At 35.8% G+C, this 19907-nt stretch overlaps 1 protein-coding gene across 5 annotated transcripts in view; it reads left to right on the forward strand.

Annotated features, from left to right (window-relative positions):
• Window positions 1–10661: 10661 nt before the first annotated feature.
• Window positions 10662–19907, forward strand: part of lef1 (lymphoid enhancer-binding factor 1) — a 90137-nt gene continuing 80891 nt past the window's right edge. For 2 of the 5 annotated variants that reach the window (XM_056456564.1, XM_056456567.1), the window contains exons 1-3: window positions 10662–11293; window positions 12760–12826; window positions 15290–15417. In XM_056456564.1, the coding sequence (XP_056312539.1) occupies window positions 11087–11293; window positions 12760–12826; window positions 15290–15417 (402 nt within the window). In that variant the 5' untranslated portion in view covers window positions 10662–11086. The remainder of the gene's footprint in view (window positions 11294–12759; window positions 12827–15289; window positions 15418–19907) is intronic. The other 3 variants (XM_056456562.1, XM_056456566.1, XM_056456565.1) reach the window with 2 other exon arrangements.

Consider the following 19907-nt stretch of genomic DNA (forward strand, 5'->3'; position numbering starts at 1 on the left):
ATAATTTTAGGGTCAATATTATGCTTTCAAACAGATTTGATAGGACAGGAATCACAGGACTGATTTTTCTAATCCCCATAGACAAGAAAAAAAAAGTAGTGACTGCAGGTTGAAGGAAAGTAGTGGAGTAAAAGTACCGATACAGCACTAAAAATGTACTCAAGGGAAAGTAAAAGTACACATTTTCAAAACTACTTAATAAATTATAATTTCTAAGAAAAACTACTCAATTACAGTCATTTGAGTATTTGTAATTAGTTACTTTACACCACTGCACATTGCTTTGCATCTTATAAACAAAACCAAGCCTTAAAAATAACTCTGGACCACCCCTTTAAGTAAAGTAACTAATTGCTTTTGTATCGTTCAGCAATGATACAAGCATTGTTTGTCAGTCTTTTAATTTTGAGAACATATTTTGGCATGCTTTAGTGCGTTACGCTTGCCAAAAGTGCATTTGTGTAGGTGCAGAAACCTCCAAACTCAATAACCCAGCAGAACAAATTTCCCCTGTTGGGCCTTCCCCGCAACCCAGCTCCATCCAGAATATGATTTTATTTTAATAACAGCATGTCTGCTTCTCGCCGTGTTATAAATCAGCAGATCACAGGACAGAACGCTCGGCTCATCCCCTCCAGACACTTTCCCTTCCTCTGAACATCACCTGTGTTCCCACCAATAAAAAATCATCTCTCGCCCCTTCAGACCTCACCCACCCCTAACTCTTCTTCTTCTGACTGATAGATGGCTTTCTTTCCCCCCTTCTAATCTTTAATTGCATGCTCTTTTCATCTTAATGTGATGTTTGTTTCCTGTCGTTTATTAGGCGGTGACTGGGAGCTCCACAGCTATAATTTTGCATTCAGGGGGGCTGTCAGAAGTGAAGCAGGTGGAGGAACCGCTGGATCGTCTGCTAGATTTATTTTGGAGAGCGGAGGGTGAGGTTTCACTGTATAATACTGTAACAGTCTTTTCACAAGACTGTTATGATGCATTTAACGGTCATCAGTATCTTAAACACTTGAAAGTTTTTAATATGTAGATTTTTTTTAAATCGTATGAACATTTAAATGCATTTATGTATGTATTATATATTATATCATCTTTGCATCAAATGACACAAAGTGAATTACCACTTATGCGAGGTGTTTGAAATGCAGAGTGTATGGAGACGGGACAGTAATTTTGACGTTATTCTTTCTTTTGGCTGCTGTTATCAGTCTCACACTATTTGTTTCCTGAAAAGTCTGAAATCACCATCGTGGAGATGTAAAAAAAAAGATTTTTAGTACTCTCCCATTCACTGCGCTCTAAGTTTACCCTCGACTTCTGCTACTGAGAGACCCAGAAATGTGAAAAGGGTCTATACTGTATCTCTATATTGTGCTTTCATATCAAGCTGCCGGTTTTACTCTTTAAAAATTTTATTGAATCAATATCAACCCGACAATGAACAGGTACCCATCATTTACTCATGCGTAAATAGTTCAAATTTTTATGTCGGACACAAAAGAAGATAATTTAAAGAATGCTGGAAACCTCTGACATCCATATCCAATCCAATGGAACCTTTTGTGTTCAAATTAGATTTTAGTTTGGTTTTCATATATCTTTTAAAGGATGAGTAAGGAACTTTTTTTATTTATTTATTTTTTTTTTTTGTCAAATACATTTTATTTGTTCAATGAATAGACTTAGAAAATTTAGAATAATCACAAGTTCCAGGATTAATTTTCTGAAACAAATAAAGCTTACAAAAATCTGATATATAGATACAGATTTGTCACAGGAACTTCCATGGTGTGAACTACCAAGGCTGCTCTTTTAGACTGAGATTTGCTGTCATTTAAGATGAATGAACTCACAGTGGTGTTCAACAAACCTGTTTGAGATGATTTGAGCTTTGTGACGCGTACAGTTGAAGTCAGAATTATTAGCCCCCCTTTGAATTTTTTTTCTTTTTTAAATATTTCCCAAATGATGTTTAACAGAGCAAGAAAATTTTCACAGTATGTCTGATAATATTTTTTCTTCTGGAGAAAGTCTTATTTGTTTTATTTTGGCTAGATTAAAAGCAGTTTTTAATTTTTAAAAAATCATTTTGAGGTCAAAATTATTAGCCCCTATCGTTATACAATAACTTGCCTAATTACACTATCCTGCATAGTTAACATAATTAACCCAGTCAAGCCTTTAAATGTCACTTTAAGCTGTATAGAAGTGTCTTGAAAACTATCTAGTCAAATATTATCTACAGCTCTGCACAAAACGTTTGGCCAGCGGAGAAATTAAAATGGTCGTGCCCAACTGAGCCTGGTTTCTCTCAAGGTTTTTTTTCTTCACTTCCACCTTTTGTGAAGTTTTTTTTCCCTCTCCACTGTCGCCACTGGCTTGCATGTTTCGGGATCTGTAGAGCTGCGCATCGTTGGATTTGCTCTTCAGTATTTGGACTCTCAGTAGTGATTATTAAACCACACTGAACTGAGCTAAACTGAACTGAACTTAAACACTACAAACTGAACTACACTGTTCCTATTTACTGTGACCTTTTATGTGAAGCTGCTTTGACACAATCTACATTGTATAAGCGCTATACAAATTAAGGTGAATTGAATTGAATTGAATATTTACTGTCATCATGGCAAAGAGAAAATAAATCAGTTATTAGAAATGAGTTATTAAAACTATTATGTTTAGAAATGTGTTGAAAAAAAATCTACTCTCTGTAAAACAGAAATTGGAGAAAAAAATAAACGGGGGCGAAAAATTCAGGGGGGGGTAATAATTCTGACTTCAACTGTACATGTGGACGTGAAAATCTGGGGATAAAGGGATGGAAATTGTCTTTAATAGTACTCAGGTAGACTGTGGTGCTTACAGTCTGTGTGAAATGGAAGTTACTGAGCATTTTATTTTAGTATGTTGATGTACTTCCAACTGAAACTGAATTTTGAGTAGGGGGTGGGTGGGTTTTCTTGCACATCATTCCCTCATAGCAAACTAATGGTTAGAGGGGCATGGTTACGAATATTGCATCTGAAGCGTCAAACTGACGTGAACAGAGAATGTCTTCAACTCTAAGCGCGGAAGTGAATAATCAGATTTTGATTAAATATTTCTAAAACAAACAGAGTATTAACTTGCACAGATTAAGTATTCACTTAAAGAATAACAATGTGCACTAGCAAAATGAATATAAATATTGATTTCACAAAGACTTTAAGCAATAGCACTGAGGAGCTCAATGTGTGCCAAGAAAATGTCTCCCACATCTTCACACTACCAGCAGCCTGAACCGATGATTCAAGTCAGGCGTGCTTTTATGCTGTTTACACCAAATATTGCAGCAGAAATTATTTTAAACCAATCAGTTTTGTTTTGTCCCATTTCATAATTGTAGCCTCATATTACTGTTCAAGAACTTCACAGGTGTGCTTTTTCTTCTGCTGCTGTAGTCGATCTGCTTCAAGGTTCAGTGTGTTGAGTGTTCAGAGACGCTCACTTGATATTTTACGCATTTTCAGACCCCTTTAAACCTTTAAATCCTGTCTACCATCAACTACTATGTAACCTTCAAAGTTAATCAGCTTCCTCCTTCCTTAATTTTGTTTCCATCACTGTATGTTATTTTTGAAGTACCACATGACATTTATAATAAAAAATACTTTGATTTGCTAAATTGGTTTTGGATTAAGAAAGCATTAATGCAAATAATAGGAGATGGAAACCCATTTGATGAATCAACTATAGCAACATATAGCGAACATTACGTCCATTTGACCAATCAGCTGTCTTTGTTATGCTTGCCTTGTTTAATTGTTGGTTGCAAAGTTACCAATACTTCTGTGGGCCGCTCTAACAACTTGATGGGAAAAGCACTTAATTCTCACTTGGGATTTTTTTTTTGGAGAACTTTCAGATAATTCATTTTAGGATGGAAAACAGACTGTTCAGATTGAACTTCAGCTGAAGTTTTGATCACATCAACATGCCTAAATGCATTGACCTGCTGTTATGTGATTGATTAGATACTTAAGTTAAAAGCCTAACGCAGGTTCATTGGGAAATGTGCCCAGGGATACATTTCTGAGAACCGAGAAATATGTGCTTCCCGGTACATATGGCTGCATTTTGTGTGTAAAACGAACACAAGGGGGTGATCCCACTGTACTGATGACTTTTCTGGTGGGACTGGTTTGCTCGGTAGCTCAGAATAAGCTGCACCAGACTTGGGTGGTAGAGTGGACCAAGGCTGAGTCTGTCGAAGGACGGTTCCAGAAATCCAGTTAAACGAAACCCAAAACAAAGAGCAATGTGATACTATGGTAAAAGCATGTGGCTGCGGTGGCTTTTCACTTCTAGATAGCCTTTGAAAACACTATTGGTTGGGTTTAAAGGTGGCAGATTGGTCAGTTGATATCAAACTGATATATAATGCACAACAACAAGTTGACTGTCTCACAGACATGCGCTAGAAAGACATTGAGAGATGGGTAGAAATGTACAAAGCAGCCTCTTGTGGATTTACAAGAAATGGCGCCAATGAGAAAACGTGCCGCAGTAACGTATTTGAGATGGCCTCTAGTGGATTTGTGAAAACAACAACTGTAAGACGACATATTTCATACATATTTCTTGGTTCTCAAAATGTAGCCCTGGGCACATATTTCCAATGAGCCTAGGTTGCAAAAGCAGTTGAACAGATTTTTCCCCCTTCCATCCAGAAATTCATAAAGAAATATGAAAAGGTAATGTACCTAATAAAGTGGCCACTGAGTATATATCTTATGATTAAAGAAAAAAGCCCTTTACTGTTGAACTCAATGAAAGACAACAGATGAAATGATGCGATTAAATACTTTTATAAAAATCATACCATGTTGATACCATTAATTAAAACACCAAATTGAGCTAATTTAGTTACTTCCACCATGTAGGCCGTTTTCATCCTCAGATTAACAGTTAAACCGAATTATTAATCCACGTTTCCTGATCAATAGCAATGCATGCATGAGCGTCACAGCAAGAAGGCAGTCGTTTCTGGATTTCTCTTCAGAACCCAACACTCTAATTCTCGCCCAGATTAGCAGCGCTCTGATAAATTATGCTGTGTTATGGATACATTCCTGGTCCTTCAAGGTTATATAGCATTCAATATGCAGTAGAAGAGTGAGAGACAACTAAATTCAGGTCAGGACACAGCAGGACGCTTTCCTTTTCATGTTTGATCCAGAGGGGTCACTTCTGCAAACTCATTAAGACAGAAATGCAAATGATCTTCTTCTTTCACTATTTTTTTTTTGAAGAAAAAAGGCAATTATTGTGCCTTCTTACTGTAAAAAAAAGAAAAATTCCAGACAAGAGCTGTGCATTCGCTGCTTTTTTACAACATAGTTTAGGTGTTTGTGTTCATTTATGTTTGCTGACAGTCTAAGGTCCAGCGATGATGCAATTCTCAGCTCTTAAATGATGCATAAGCAGTGTGCATTTTGCTTTGAAGTCTCACTGAATTGTGAATCGTTATACGTCCCTGTCCTTACAATCAGGTCAGATATCATCATGTTGGGGGATGAGGTGAATTCGATTTTATTCTGGTTGTTGAGGTGGTTTTCCATACAAATAATTTAAGACCATGTTATTTAAAAACAAAACAACAACATTAAAACCATTGGCTTCCATGGTAGGATAAACAAATAGGGGAGAGTGGGGACGGTTGCAACGTGGGGCAGTTGCAACAAGACTTATTCATCCATTCAGGAATGAGCTAGTGATGATATTCATACTTCATATTCTTAGTTAGACCCTCCTTTAATCTGAACGAAATCAGCCATATGTGACCATTCTGTCAGTACAGTGGTCTCAAACTCAATTCCTGGAGGGCTGCAGCTCTGGATTGTTTAGCTCCAACCACCTCCAACTCACACCTGCTTAATAGTCTCTAGTAGTCTTGAACACCTTGATTAGTTGGATTGGCTGTTTGATTATGGCTGGAGCAAAACTGCAGAGCGGTAGCCCTCCAGGAATCCAGTTTGAAACCTGTTATTGTATAAAACTCATTTTGAGGTCAAATTACTTATACTGTTTAATTTGGTGTTATGAAACATTATTCATTTGCGTAATTTAAATCACAGTTTTCTTAGCTTCAAATAGGTATAGCAATCAAGTGTTAAAGCTATTGTATCTACCTAGCATAGAAAGTTTAATCATGGTTGTCAGAGTTGTCCCCTATTCATTTAAAAGCTTGCCATATTAACAATGTACAATTTTAATTTTATGACAGTTTCAGTGTATTTTAATTTCAAAGAATGAATTATTTGGTTAATTAATTCATTTCAAAGTTTAAAGACGTATTTTAGCAAAGGTTCAGTCTTGATTATCAGTAAAAATATTTTGGTCAGATTATTTGTTGGCCTGATAATTGACCAAAACGCGGTTGTTGCTTGTTCTTTTAATAGTCTGTATGTCTATGGCCAATTTATCTAATTTAACATTTTAACCAATTTACATTTAGTCTGTTTGTCAAAAATAAAATCCATCCTGATGTTTTGGAATTTTTATTATTATTACATTTTATGCCGTCCTCATGCTCAGGGTCAGTTGCAGTGTTTGACTTTGTATGTTCAAGTTTAAATTCTGCATATATTATTTTATGTACACATAGTATAACACTGTGGGTGGGTGTCTGATAGATGTGGGTTTATTATATTAAAATTTTGGGTTTCCACAAAAAGCTGTCTCTAAGAAACTGTAGGAAATGCAAAAGGTGTTGCAACTGTCCCCACTCTCCCCTACTATAGGTTTCCAAATTTTATCAAAATAACATAAAAATATGCTTAACAGAAGGAAGAAACTCAACAGGTTTGCGACAAGAGAATGATGAGTAAACGATGACATATTTTTGGTTTAAGTGGAACTATCCCTTTAAAGGGTCTTGACAACCTAAAACACATTTTTGTGGCATGTTGCTAAAAAAAATTAATAGGACACATAGATTTCAGTATAGAGTGAAAAAATGTTATTTTGGTGTTGTTTAGAGCAAATTTATTCTTCCGGTTTAAAAAGAAATTTCGAAGAAACGTCTTGGCTTGGCCATGAGGTAAACGTGCCATTTCTGAGTGGTGAATAGTCACTGCCCATACATGATGGCGTCATCAGATTTTCAGCATTTCTGTGCAATAATTCATGAGAAAGCTGGTTTGATCCAATCACAGCACACTATTATGAACTTTCTTTACATTGACCAGAAGAAATAAACTCAAACAGGTTTGTGACAAGAAAAGGATGATGACAGACTTTTCAGTTTTAGTCGAACTTTCCCTTTATAAAAGCCTAAAACACATTTTAAAGACGTTTAAATAGCTATATGTGTGACACCACGTTGCCAAAAGCACTATTATGACACATATATTTAACTATCGGGTTAAAATTGGTTATTTTTATGTTGTTCAGAGCAAATTTGTTCTTCCGGTTTAAAACATCTTTCGAAGAAACGGAGACAAGTCACGGCCATGAGGCAGGTAAATGCCTTAGTTTTTTATTGAATACAAGGAAGATGACAGAAACAAAGCATTACTGAATTGAAGAGAATAACAAAAGCCAGGCAAATGAAATTTTTTACAAAGCCTCAATCATTAAGAAAAATATGATCATGAGCGTTTAGAAACGTATTATTTTGACGATCATCAGCGTTTCACGAGAAGGAGCTGGTTCGATCCAATCACCCCGAACTATTATAAACTTATGTTCAACAGAAAATAAAAACTCAAACAGTTTTGTGACAAGAGAATGAGGAGTAAACATTAGACTTTACTCAACAGACATAAATGACAGACTTTTTCGTGTTTAGTCGAACCATCACTTTAAATGGTATGCATCAGTGCTCTCTGGAAACAATATCAATGTTCCAGTGAATTTCTTGCCAGTGTTGATAACAATAATAGCTTCTGCATCAAATGCATGGCTACAGTTTTTCCTATTAAAAGCATAATTTATAGATTTGATGTCTTGGTAAAATCCTCCTAATGTCTAGTCTTTTAAATGACTGAGATGGTGCAATTTAAAAACGAGTCAAACTTACAATAATGCATTAAAATAATCCACCATTTTATGAAAAGGTAAGCCTTTCAGATGAACCATTAAGTGTATTCGTGTGTTTGTTTTCTAACCACAACTTGCCTTTTTTTTTTTCTTCACAGGTTGTTTTTTTTTACATTAATGATTTTTATTCAGCGCACATTCAGTTCTAAACATTTGATCAGAAATGTATAGAATTACTTTGTAGAGATTTGCTAATCTTAGCATGTTTCTGATGCCTTTATTTCCTGCTACACAGTGTCTATTTTTATTTACGCATTTCATTTACTGATCTAAATTAAAAGTCTTGAGAGCGCAGAGGCTTTTAATAATTGTCCAGAATCTGTTATTTTAAAATAATAAATGTTTTGCCGGCTCGTGAGCTTTGCAGGCCTTAATGCGTTTCATAAGGAGCCTTGCATTTAAATAACCGCGCATTAAAATAAATCCTCGCAGTTTACAATAACAACACATCTGTCCTGCCATGCATACATTTCGTTTTAAAATTGAAAGGTCCGATTGTTATCCCAGGAGCCAGTCTCAGTGAGTGAGTGAGTGAGTGTGTGTGTGTGTGTGTGTGAGGCTCAGTTTTCCGCTACACTCTGGAATGCGGCCAGTCCCGTCTCTCTCTCTCTCCCTCTTGCTTTTCCTCTCTCTCCCTCTCCTGAATCCACATTCGGGTTCCAAATGCAAAGCCTTTGATCTTTCTCGCTGTGTCTCCTTTACCCGGAAGAGAACCGTCGCTTTCCCTCTCAGCTGGGATGAAGGCGCGCGTGGAAATGTTGGCCCGTCTCCATGCTCGCGCCATATATGGGCATACAAAGACTGGGGATAAAAGAGGCCGCCGCCGCCAGATCAAAGGCAGCCACGGCTCCGCCCACTGACCCCACCTCCGCCTGCTTTATAAAGATCTGCCTCCTACTCCAAACTTATTCTCACGCAAGCCGCAGAAACACTTCCCAATGTTTTTCTTCCCCCTTCTTGTTTTCTGCTACACCGAGGGAGGGCTCCTTCTATTTATCTGGTTCTGTGTATTTAAATCATGCGAGCGCGTTTTGTAGCTGCTATCATAAAATAAAAAAAAATCATAAATGTTTAATATGATAATTTGAATTAAATGGTGAAATTAATCTAATTTGGATTTGCAATTAATAATAATAATACGATTCAGGTTTTTAATGCATTCAGTGGGAATTCCCAGTTGCAATTCAGCAGTCAAATTTTAGTATATTAAGCAAAATATACATTATTTAGCTATATATTTATTTAATGTTTTTATATTTCTGTAGTTTGTTTTTGTCTAATGTTATTAGTGTGAAATTAAAATAATGTGACGCAAATTTCATAAGCTCTAAAACGTGATAAATCAGACATTTTGTGATTATGCAGTGTTTGTTTTTATAAATAAGCCTAATTACCTTACACATTTAAATTTAGCTTACCTTGAGAACAAAGAAGCATTCAGGTCAACTTCAAGCATTCATTAAATCTAGCAATATGCATGAGAAAATGGATTTAATAAGATGACTATGATAAAAAAAACAACAACATTCATGATCTTTTCAATTCATGAATCTCGTCCTCCATTATACAGCTGCATTCAACACGATTCCTGCATTCACATCCTGCATCTTTGATGACAGCCTTTGCAACGTAATGCAGATCAGAGATTTAAGCTCATATATGTACAGTAGGTGTTTTTTTCGTTGCATAATATTTTAGTAGAGTTTTAGTCCCTGTTTTTTATATATCAAATAAACAAAATCAAAATACCGATTAGTACAAATTGTGCACTGCCTGATTTTGTTTCTCATATTTTAGAATTTTGTAAATCTGATATTTTTCCTCCACGAATTTATTTGGCTATTCTGTGTACTACTGGCAAAATGACCAAGCATAATTTATACATTGCCTTTATTGTGGTGGTAATCAAATAATAATAATTATTAATTTTATATTATGTATATAACAATTACGCCATGCACTTTCACCATTTCCACCCTTTATTTGAATCGATTCACCTGAAAAAGTAAATAAAACATAAAGCAATATATTAAATGATAAACGCAAAAATGTGAATTAAAACAATGTTGTGCAATTTTTTGGATCGAGTGGAAAATTGTTTCAACTCTCATTTGATTAGTCGGGATTTATACACATAATAAAAAACTGTAGTATATATAAATAATAATAATAATAATAATAATAATTTAGACGAAAGTAGTTCTGTTCATTAACATGTTCATATGAACCACTTCAGATGTATGCTGTAAATCCCATATATTTATGTTACGCTCCAGTTCCTCTTTTTTAATTGGTTAAACAGACGTCACCTTTCGTTCCGAACTGCCTCAAAATGACTCAAAGAACAGATTCGGCGTTTTCTACCTCCACATTTCCAACGCTCTCTGTCCATTTGGTGGAAGAAATGTATAAAATTCTCCTTCACTTTCCTCAGGAGCGTCAGTCGATGTATATGTGCGTGCGCGCGCGTGCGTGAGGTGTCAATCAAAGCGGCGGCTTCCCTTTCATCTCTGTAGTCAGTCAGAGATCAGGGGGAGGAGTACAGCACTACACTCTCTCCAACCCAACATTACTCTCAGTCTCTGCTGAGCTTATTTTTGAAGAGGGACACATTTTTTACCCAACAAACCAAACGGGAATGACACACACCATCTGAACTCCAGCACTTCTTTTTTTGTTGTTGCTTTTATTTTGAAACAAGCGAAACTGTCCTGCGTTCTGAACTTTAAGTTCCAACTTTTTGCCTTTTTTTAAAACACCAAAGGATTCGTATTTTAACTTTTTCCAAAACCCGCTATTTTTCTTCCTCTGGATTCCCGAGAGTTTCACCGGACGCGCGCTCTCGTAAACCAAACACACTCACGCGCGCGTGTTCGGAGTGCGCGAGCTGACCAGAAACAAAACAAATATACGGGGTTTTTATTTTTAATTGCACGCGTTTGCGTCCCGGGCGTTTGTAGGGTGAGGAGGACTTTCATTCACCCGAGAAATGCCGCAGTTGTCAGGTGGAGGAGGCGGCGGGGACCCGGAGCTCTGCGCCACCGATGAAATGATCCCGTTCAAAGACGAGGGAGACCCGCACAAGGAGCAAATCTTCGCGGAGATCAGCCACTCCGAGGAGGAGGGAGACTTAGCGGAGATCAAGTCATCTCTGGTCAACGAGACCGAAATCAGTCCCAACAGTAACAGTCACGACGTGAGTAGCACACCTCCAAACGCACGTGAAGCTCCTGCTTAACCCCGGTCAAAACTTCAGTCATCCCGCTGTTCAGGAGTTACGATTTGTCTTCAGAATTGAGAGCCATGTTGATGCTTTATTAACCTGTGTTCCGTTAGAGTGTGTGTGAGGATGGTTTAAATGGCAGTGCTACACGTGTTAAAGTCAACAAACTCATTTGGACCTGGTCTTTATTTACGTGAGAGAAAAAAAAGGCATCTTTGATCAGTATTTCCTTTATTGATCACAGAAATGACAGCTTTTTATGTTTTACAGGAGTGTATTTAGCATAGTGTTTTGCTATTTCTTAACACACGATCGTTGTTTAATTTTAAAGGTGTTGGTGATTTTTGTTATTTTCTTTAGTAATCATAAACCTTAGCTTTTTATTATTTTATATATTTGAAATGTTTGTGTTTAGTCAATTTACTGAAGAGCTATTAAATAAATTGAAAATAAACATTGCAATAATACTACTAATAACAACCACAATACAATACATTTTAGCATTTTTATTCTAATTTCCATTCCATATTAATCATTTAGTTTGGATTATTTATTATAAATAATTATCTAAGAATGTCTACCATCTGTATAGGGTGTACATGACATCATATGCAGCATAATAAGGATTACTACAATTAATAATTGTAATATTTCTGGATTTATTTATATATATATATATATATATATATATATATATATATATATATATATATATATATATATATATATATATATATATATACCTTTTATTGATTTTGTTTTATTCTTTTATGAAACTGCAATGCTTTATTAATGTAGTCAATTTTTTTTTTGACTGTGTTAAAACCAGCACATCACATTTATGATTGCAACAAAGCGATTAGGCTCTCCTTAAATAACTAAATGCATCACATATTGCAGTTTAACACAAAATAAACATGTATTCAAAGGAAACGTTTCGTGAAGCAGCTGTCAGATTTCTGTGCTGGTGTAATTTTCATTTCAGTGTATTATCATCTTTTTCTGCTTGGTAGGTTTAAGTAAAATGAACTGATGCTTGGCTTTATTAATGAAATGTATTTCCTCCTGGCATCAACAGCACGCGGGGTTGCAGGTTGACATGAGAAAGAACAAACTGATGGGCTGAATGTTAATTGGGAAAGCAGTGCAGATCCCTGGCTCTGCTGGAAGGCACCCAGAGGGAGCTGAACTCCAAATGGAGTTTATTTCCCGGCACTTCTGATTCATAATTCGCAGCGAACGAGAATAGTATCGAAGCCTTTCTTTTTTTTCCATCCTGGAGATGCACCGCATTTGTGGTCAGAAAATGACTGAGTTAATCAATGTGTAAATGAACCTTTAGTTATCTTTTCCTTATGGATGCCTTCTTTATTTTGTGAGAAAATCATGGTTTGTCTTGAAGGCAATCTGTTAACATATTTCTCCTGCATTTTGAACAGGCAGCTAGACAGTCCCAAATAACACCAGACTCTTACCATGAGAAGCACAGGGACCATCCGGATGATGGTAAGTGTTATAGCTTGAGGACAACATTAAAAAAAAATCTAAATAAATCAGGCAAGATGATTAATACTTTAATTCACTGAATCATTTTGTTTCTATTTCACCACATCATGTCTATTATAGTACATGTCTATTCTGCTTCACATATAACACATGTGAAGAAAGCAATTCATGTGTGTTCTTCTTAATTCAAATGCATTGCAATTCAAATCCACTTGATATATTTTCTAATATTCAAATGCACATATGTTTTAATAGTTATTTTAGCTGTGCATTTTGATTCATTTTGTGCATTTTGTTGAACACAAAGAATATATTTTGCAAAACTGTTCGAACCACTGGCTTCCATAGTAGGAAAAGCAAATACTATTAAGGTCAATAGATGCAGTTCTTTTCAAAACAAATTACTCTGTGTTCAACAGAATAAATTTAAGCATTTAGTTTTTTTCTATTTGACCACATCATGTGTATTATGATACACTTGTGAAGACACCAACTCATGTGTGTTTTTCTTAATTCACATGCATTGCAATTCAAATCCACTTTATGTAATTTCTTTTTAATTTCTACATCCTTTCAGTTGTGCGTTTTTATGGATAATAGGAAAAACTGAATAATAGGAAAAACATACTATGGAAGTCAATGGATGCAGATCTTTTCAAAACAACTTGCTTTGTGTTTAACAGAATAAATTAAAGCATTTCGTTTTTTCTATTTGACCACATCATGTTTATTATGGTACACTTGTGAAGACACCAATTCATGTGTTTTTCTTCTTAATTCAAATACATTGCAATTCAAATCCACTTTATGCATATATTTTTTAATTTCTACGTCATTTTAGTAGTGCATTTTGTTCATTGAGCATTTATAAAGTTTCCTTTTTTCCTGTTGAACACAAAAGAATATATTTTGAAAACTGTTAGAACCATTGACTTATGTAAAAGGAAAAACAAATACTATGGAAGTCAATGGACGCAGTTCTATTCATAACAACTTTCTTTGTGTTCAACAAAATCAACCAATTAAATTAAAGCGTTTTGTTTTTTTCTGTTTTACTACATCACGTTTATTATGGTACACTTGTAAAGAAAGCTATTCATATGTTTTCTTCTAAATTCAAAAGCATTGCAATTCAAGTCCACTTTATGTATTTTCTTAATTGAAATGCACAGACGTTTTAATCGTTATTTCAGCTGTGCATTTTGATTCATTTTGTGCATTTTGTTGAACACAAAAAATATATATTTTGCAAAACCGTTCGAACCTCTGGCTTCCATAGTAGGAAAAGCAAATACTATGTAAGAGAATGCATGCAGTTCTTTTCAAAACAACTTGCTTTGTGTTAAACAGAATACTTTAAGTGACTGAACCATTTAGTTTATTCTATTTGACCACATCATATTTATCATGCTGAAACACCAATTTAAGCGTTTCTTCTTCTTTTAAATGCACTTCACGTATCTTCGTAATTCAAATGCACGTACGTAATAGTTATTTCAGCTGTGCATTTTGATTTGCTCATCATAATAGCCTTGCAAAGGGAATTTCACAGCCCACAGTAGTCTGTTTGGTGTCGACACGTACTGACACGTGCCAGGGAAGTGCCCCATCTTCCTCTGACACGCTGGCCTCCAAACACACCGTCTGAGACGCTATTGTCAAGAGCAGCATGTTGCTGTGATGGCCCGGAGTTCATTTGATCTCTGTTTGCACCCGGGTCTCTCTCTTTTTTTTTAATGCCGAGCGGGGCGCTGGGGTCACAGTGAAGTGACTTGATTGTCTTTCTCCCTTTGTTCTCCACTTGCTGTGAATTAGGATGCAAATTTTCAGCGAAACACTTGAGTGGCTTCCAAACAACTCCCCTGTTTTAAATACCACAGGTTTCCTGTTTAGCTCGCATTTCTTGCATTTTTTCAGATTTATTTTAGTAATTAAAGAGATAGTTCATTCAAAAATGAAATTTTACTTGGCATAAAGTAGTTCCACAACTTTATGAGCTTCCTTTTTCTGTTGAACACACAAGAAGATATTTTGAAAAATGTCAGATCCATTGACTTCCATAGTAGTAGAAGCAAATACTATGAAGTCAATGGATACACACTCAAAAAATGATGTTTGCTGTTTGTTCAAACTGCTTATTTAAAATTAACTAAAACAACACAATTCTTAAGGGTTTTTTTGGGACAACTTAATTGTTTTATGTTCAATCAACTTAAATTTGTAACAACTAAGTTAATGTAATTCCTTTTTAACAATGCATTTCTTTTTAAAATAGCTTACATTGTGTTCAATAGACTCAAACAGGTTTGTGACAAGTGAATCCTGACTAAATGAGCACACAATCGAAATTTCTGTGTGAACTATCCCTTTAAGTTTCAAGAATATCGCTAACTTTTTTTTATTTTATTGAATGGAAAAGTTTTTTCTTACATTTTATTAATAAATCTTGGTTAATCCTAACAGGCAAACTCCAAGACTTGTACAGCAAAGGCCACGCGTACCCCAGTTATCCCGGATACATCATGATGACCAACATGAATAATGAACCCTACATGAACAACGGCTCTCTCTCGCCTCCCATTCCCAGAACGGTGAGTCTTCAAAAATCCCCATCCCTCGCTGTCCATTATTTACACCACTTTATGTCATCGTCACAGCGTGCAGCTCAAGGTTATAGCGTGACTTATCGTGTGACCCAAATCTATCTACGTAATTTTTCTTAAAAGCTATATTCCTGTGATTGTTTTTGTGCATGGATGTATTGAACTTCTGGAAGGATGAGAGAGGGGGGTGGGTTTAAAAAAAAATATGGTGGACACGCTAGCAGCTGTCCACCCTAATCCTGTTTGGTAGTTTTTGTGTGGTTAAGACTCCCTGTTTGGCAGTTGACTGGTGCCTGGAAGAGATGGCCGCTGCGGGCAGTCTGTGAGCCCGACGAGAGAGAGGGTTTTCTCCGCTGAGCTCATCTCATCCATTGTTTGCACAGCTCCGAATTCAGCTCCTTTATCAGTCTGCGGCCGTGCGATTATAGTTGCTGGGTTTTTGGCGGAAACCAAACACAAGATGATGCTGCAGTTGACCCGATCAAAGCATTCGGGATAAATTGATCGTGCTTTGTTTTTTATTGTCTACTTGTATTTTTACCTTTGAGGTGTTTACTGAGAAACGTCTTTGGGTCAGCAAGATGGATTCATTGTCATTCGCATAATCCACAAATAATAGCATACTTTTTTTCCCATTGTGATCATGTTTACTATGATTTTGCAGTGGTGTTGCAGAAAGTGCAACCTACCTGAATTTCACTTTCTCTTCTATATTTTAAGTTGGTGTACAATAAAACCGCAATCATGCCAGATCCATTTCCTCAACCTCCTCCTTTCCTCAACGTTGCGGTGGCTCAAATATTCGGACACCGTATCTCCAAGGTCTGGGATCGGTTTTCAGCGAGATCAAAGGCATCATCTTTTCTTTTTTTTCCCCTTCTCCTTCTTCCTCCCCCCTTTTTTCATTCCCCTGAAGTTTGGATTGATTTCCATTGGCCATGACATTCCAGTGCCTGAACTCCCACCCAGTCATGAAACATTTTTTTGGTGGTCAGCATATTTTTATATTTCTTTTTGTCAGTTGTGGTGTTTCTACCTGCTGAAACTCTTGTTGTACGTACAGTGTTTTCCAATTGGCATCATGGTGCTTAGTGATCCGTGAAAGGCTTTACATGTTGCTCTAATCTGATGAAGGACATCTGGAAATGGCATCCAGTGTTCCTTTGAGATGACTAACTTGGGGTCAGCAGATAATGTTTCCAGGTAAACACTGGGGCTGCATTGTCTCTGGCGCCTGCGGCTTTGAAGTCGTAATATTTTAACATTCATATGAAATGGCGAATTGGGAATTAAGACAAACCTAGGCATTTCCTCCTTTTGAAATGATTTCCCCTCGCGCCAGGGACGTTTCAAGCAGTTCCGCTTATCTCGGCCCCCTTTTAATCAGTTGAATGGGGTGATGGGGGTCCTGGATTTCAATGAATTGTATAATCTGTTCTCCATCCCCTTTCTTTTCATTTCTTCGTCTTAAATTGGATTATTGCAAAGTTGGAGCACAAGTTTCATCTCACTTAAAAGTCTTTGAGAATGTTACGTTTTTGACCTTCGACCTATGAGTTACTTTGTCTGAATGTTCACAAATTCTTCAGTGTGTGGCAATACGGATACTTTTTCAAAAACAAAACAAATATCAGAAGGGGAATGAGTGGCTTATTCAAACAAAGAGTAAACATGTTTGTTCAACCTCAGAATAATAGGTGCTGGTGAACAACAGCCAAATGTAGGGGTTTGCGTAGTGTACTTTTCGGTTTTAGCAGCGATTCAGGATTCACAACCAAACATATAAACACTTTCTGACGATTTTTTTTAATCAGCAATTTGTCTTACCTGTCTAAATGAAGTTACAGACTTATCATTTCACAATAGAATTTTTAGGATAAATATAAATCAAAAAAATCTGTGAGATGTTATATTTGACGTTTATCTATCTCACGTCCTCATTCTTCAGAATGTGGCAATATAAAGGCTTTTTCAAAACGAAACAAAAAGGGAAATTAGTGTTCAACACCGCACAAAGAGTGAACAAATATTTGTTAAACCAAAACTGACCCCAGTATAACAACCCTATTTAGGGGTTTGCATGTTGTACTTTTCTCGGTTTTTGGTTTTAGCTGCATTTTTTTTTTCTCTTTGTTTATTTATTTATATATTTTTTTGGATTCACAACCAAATATATGAGCACTTTTAGACGTTTTTTATCAGCTATTTGGCCTGCCTGTCTGATTGAAGTTGCAAATTTAGTATTTAGTGGTATATCGTAAATACAAATGAAAAAAAAATATCCTTGATGTTATGTTTGACGACCTACTTATAATGTAGTTAATGCCTCTGTCTCACACATTCTCATTTATCAGAATGTGACAACAAAACAAATAACAAAAAGGGAAATTAGTGTTCAGCTTGCACAAAGAGTGAACATATATTTGTTAAACCAAAATTTACCCCAGTATAATAAGTGGTGGTGAACAACAACCAAATTTAGGGGTTTGCGCAGTGTACTTTTCGGTTTTTAGCAGCAATTCTGCATTCACAACCAAATATATGAACACTTTTTGACGTTTTTTTTATTTTTTATCAGCAATTTGGCTTACCTGTCTAAATGAAGTTACAGATTTTTTATTTAGTGGTATAAATACAAATAAAAAAATATCTTTGATATGTTATGTTTGATGACCTACATATAATGTAGTTAATGCCTCTGTCTCACATGTTCTCGTTCCTCAGAATGTGGTGATATATGAAGGCTTTTTCACTATAAATCAAATGAAAAAAAGGGAAATTAGTATTCAACTCGCACAAAGAATGAACAAATATTTGTCAAATCAAAATTTACTGCAGTATAATAGGTGGTGCTGAACAATAAGATATTTTTGTGTTGGTTTTAGTACTTTTCCTTTTGATTTTGGAAGTGATTCCTGGATTTGTTTGGGAAAAATATCTTTGTGGTGTTATATTTTAATTATAAATTAATTAATTTTTCTTTCTCACACGTTCTCATTCTTCAGAATGTGGCGATATGAATGCTTTTTCACAACAAATCAAATGACAATAAGGGAAATTAGTGTTCGACTTCCACAAAGAGTAAACAAATATTGGTTAAACCAAATTTTACCACTGTATATTGGGTAGCGCTAAACAACAAGCCAATTTTGTTATGGTTTTAGTACTTATTTTTTGGAAGTGATTTCTGGATTTGTTATGGAGTTATTGACTACATTTGCTTTAGTCATTTAAGCTGCAAATGATTTGTTTTTAATGTATGCGACAATTAAATTAATGGTAGTTTTTAACACACTCAAAGTAGGTTAATATTTAAATAAATAAATATAAAGTAATACTGATTGCAGTACAACTTATAGAAAAAAACGTTCATACTTTCATCTCAGTGGTGTTATCCTAAGGGCAGTTTTTGATGGGTAGTATGCTTTCCATACATATGAACGGCTACTGTAATGCATGTGCTGGAGCAGCAACTTCTGTCCTTGTGCATTTTTTTTCCCCTTCCTCCCTCATCCTGATTGGCCTCTGGCAATGGAGCTTGGGAAGAACCGACCCAAGATACACACTCACACTCGGCCTGCTTTGATGTGGGATGTGACGGATCTCTCGGCGTGGACATGCCGTGGAATCACAAACCCCCACAAACCCTGGCTTTACCTAAAGAGATTTCACACAGCTGGATCTTCTGCTCCCGCTCTGTCCCTTTTTATAGCACCGTTTCGTGAAACTACACTTCCCAGCAGCCCTTAGTACATTTGTCTCAGTTTTTTGGGGGGGTCACATTCCCACAGGTCATGGAATTTCTGGAATATTATATTTTTTTCCCAATATCATTGATTTTCAAATACAGTAGTCAACATTTGATTTTTTTTTTCGTGTTGTTTCATGTTTTGTCTATTGCAATGGATAGTTGATTATTTTTCCATGCCACTTTATTCCCCACTTGTCAATCAGCAATCAAATACAGTAGTCAACATTTGGAATGGATTAAAAGTGTTTTTCAAAATTGTCCTAAGACAAGAATAGCTGTTTTTGAAAAGTTTTAAGACATTGTGAACATTTTTTGATCCCCTTCAAATGTTGACTGCTGTATACTAAAACATTATGACTTTAAACATCAAGCAGGATTCTCACAGGTCATAGAATATCATGGAAGTTACGTTATTTTTGTCCAAATCATGGAATATGCAATGCAATCTCATGGCAATTAGATTTTTTTGGTTTAATGGCTAATTCGTATGAATTTGTACAATCTTGTTTATAAAATTGGTTAAGGTTTGCTCATCCCCCAATGAAGGTTGGGTTTAGGAGCAGGGTTTGGTGCCCCGCCTCCTTTTAAAAATCGTACATTTTCCGACAGGTTATGAAATATCATAGTATTTTAATCGTTACATAACTTTTTTTTTTTGTCCAACTCATGGAATATCATGGATTTTTGTTTGTTATTCAAAATTTTCCTTTTTTTTTTTCGTGTTTCA

Source organism: Danio aesculapii, chromosome 1, assembly GCF_903798145.1.
Source record: "Danio aesculapii chromosome 1, fDanAes4.1, whole genome shotgun sequence".
Classification (NCBI taxonomy): Eukaryota; Metazoa; Chordata; class Actinopteri; order Cypriniformes; family Danionidae; genus Danio; species Danio aesculapii.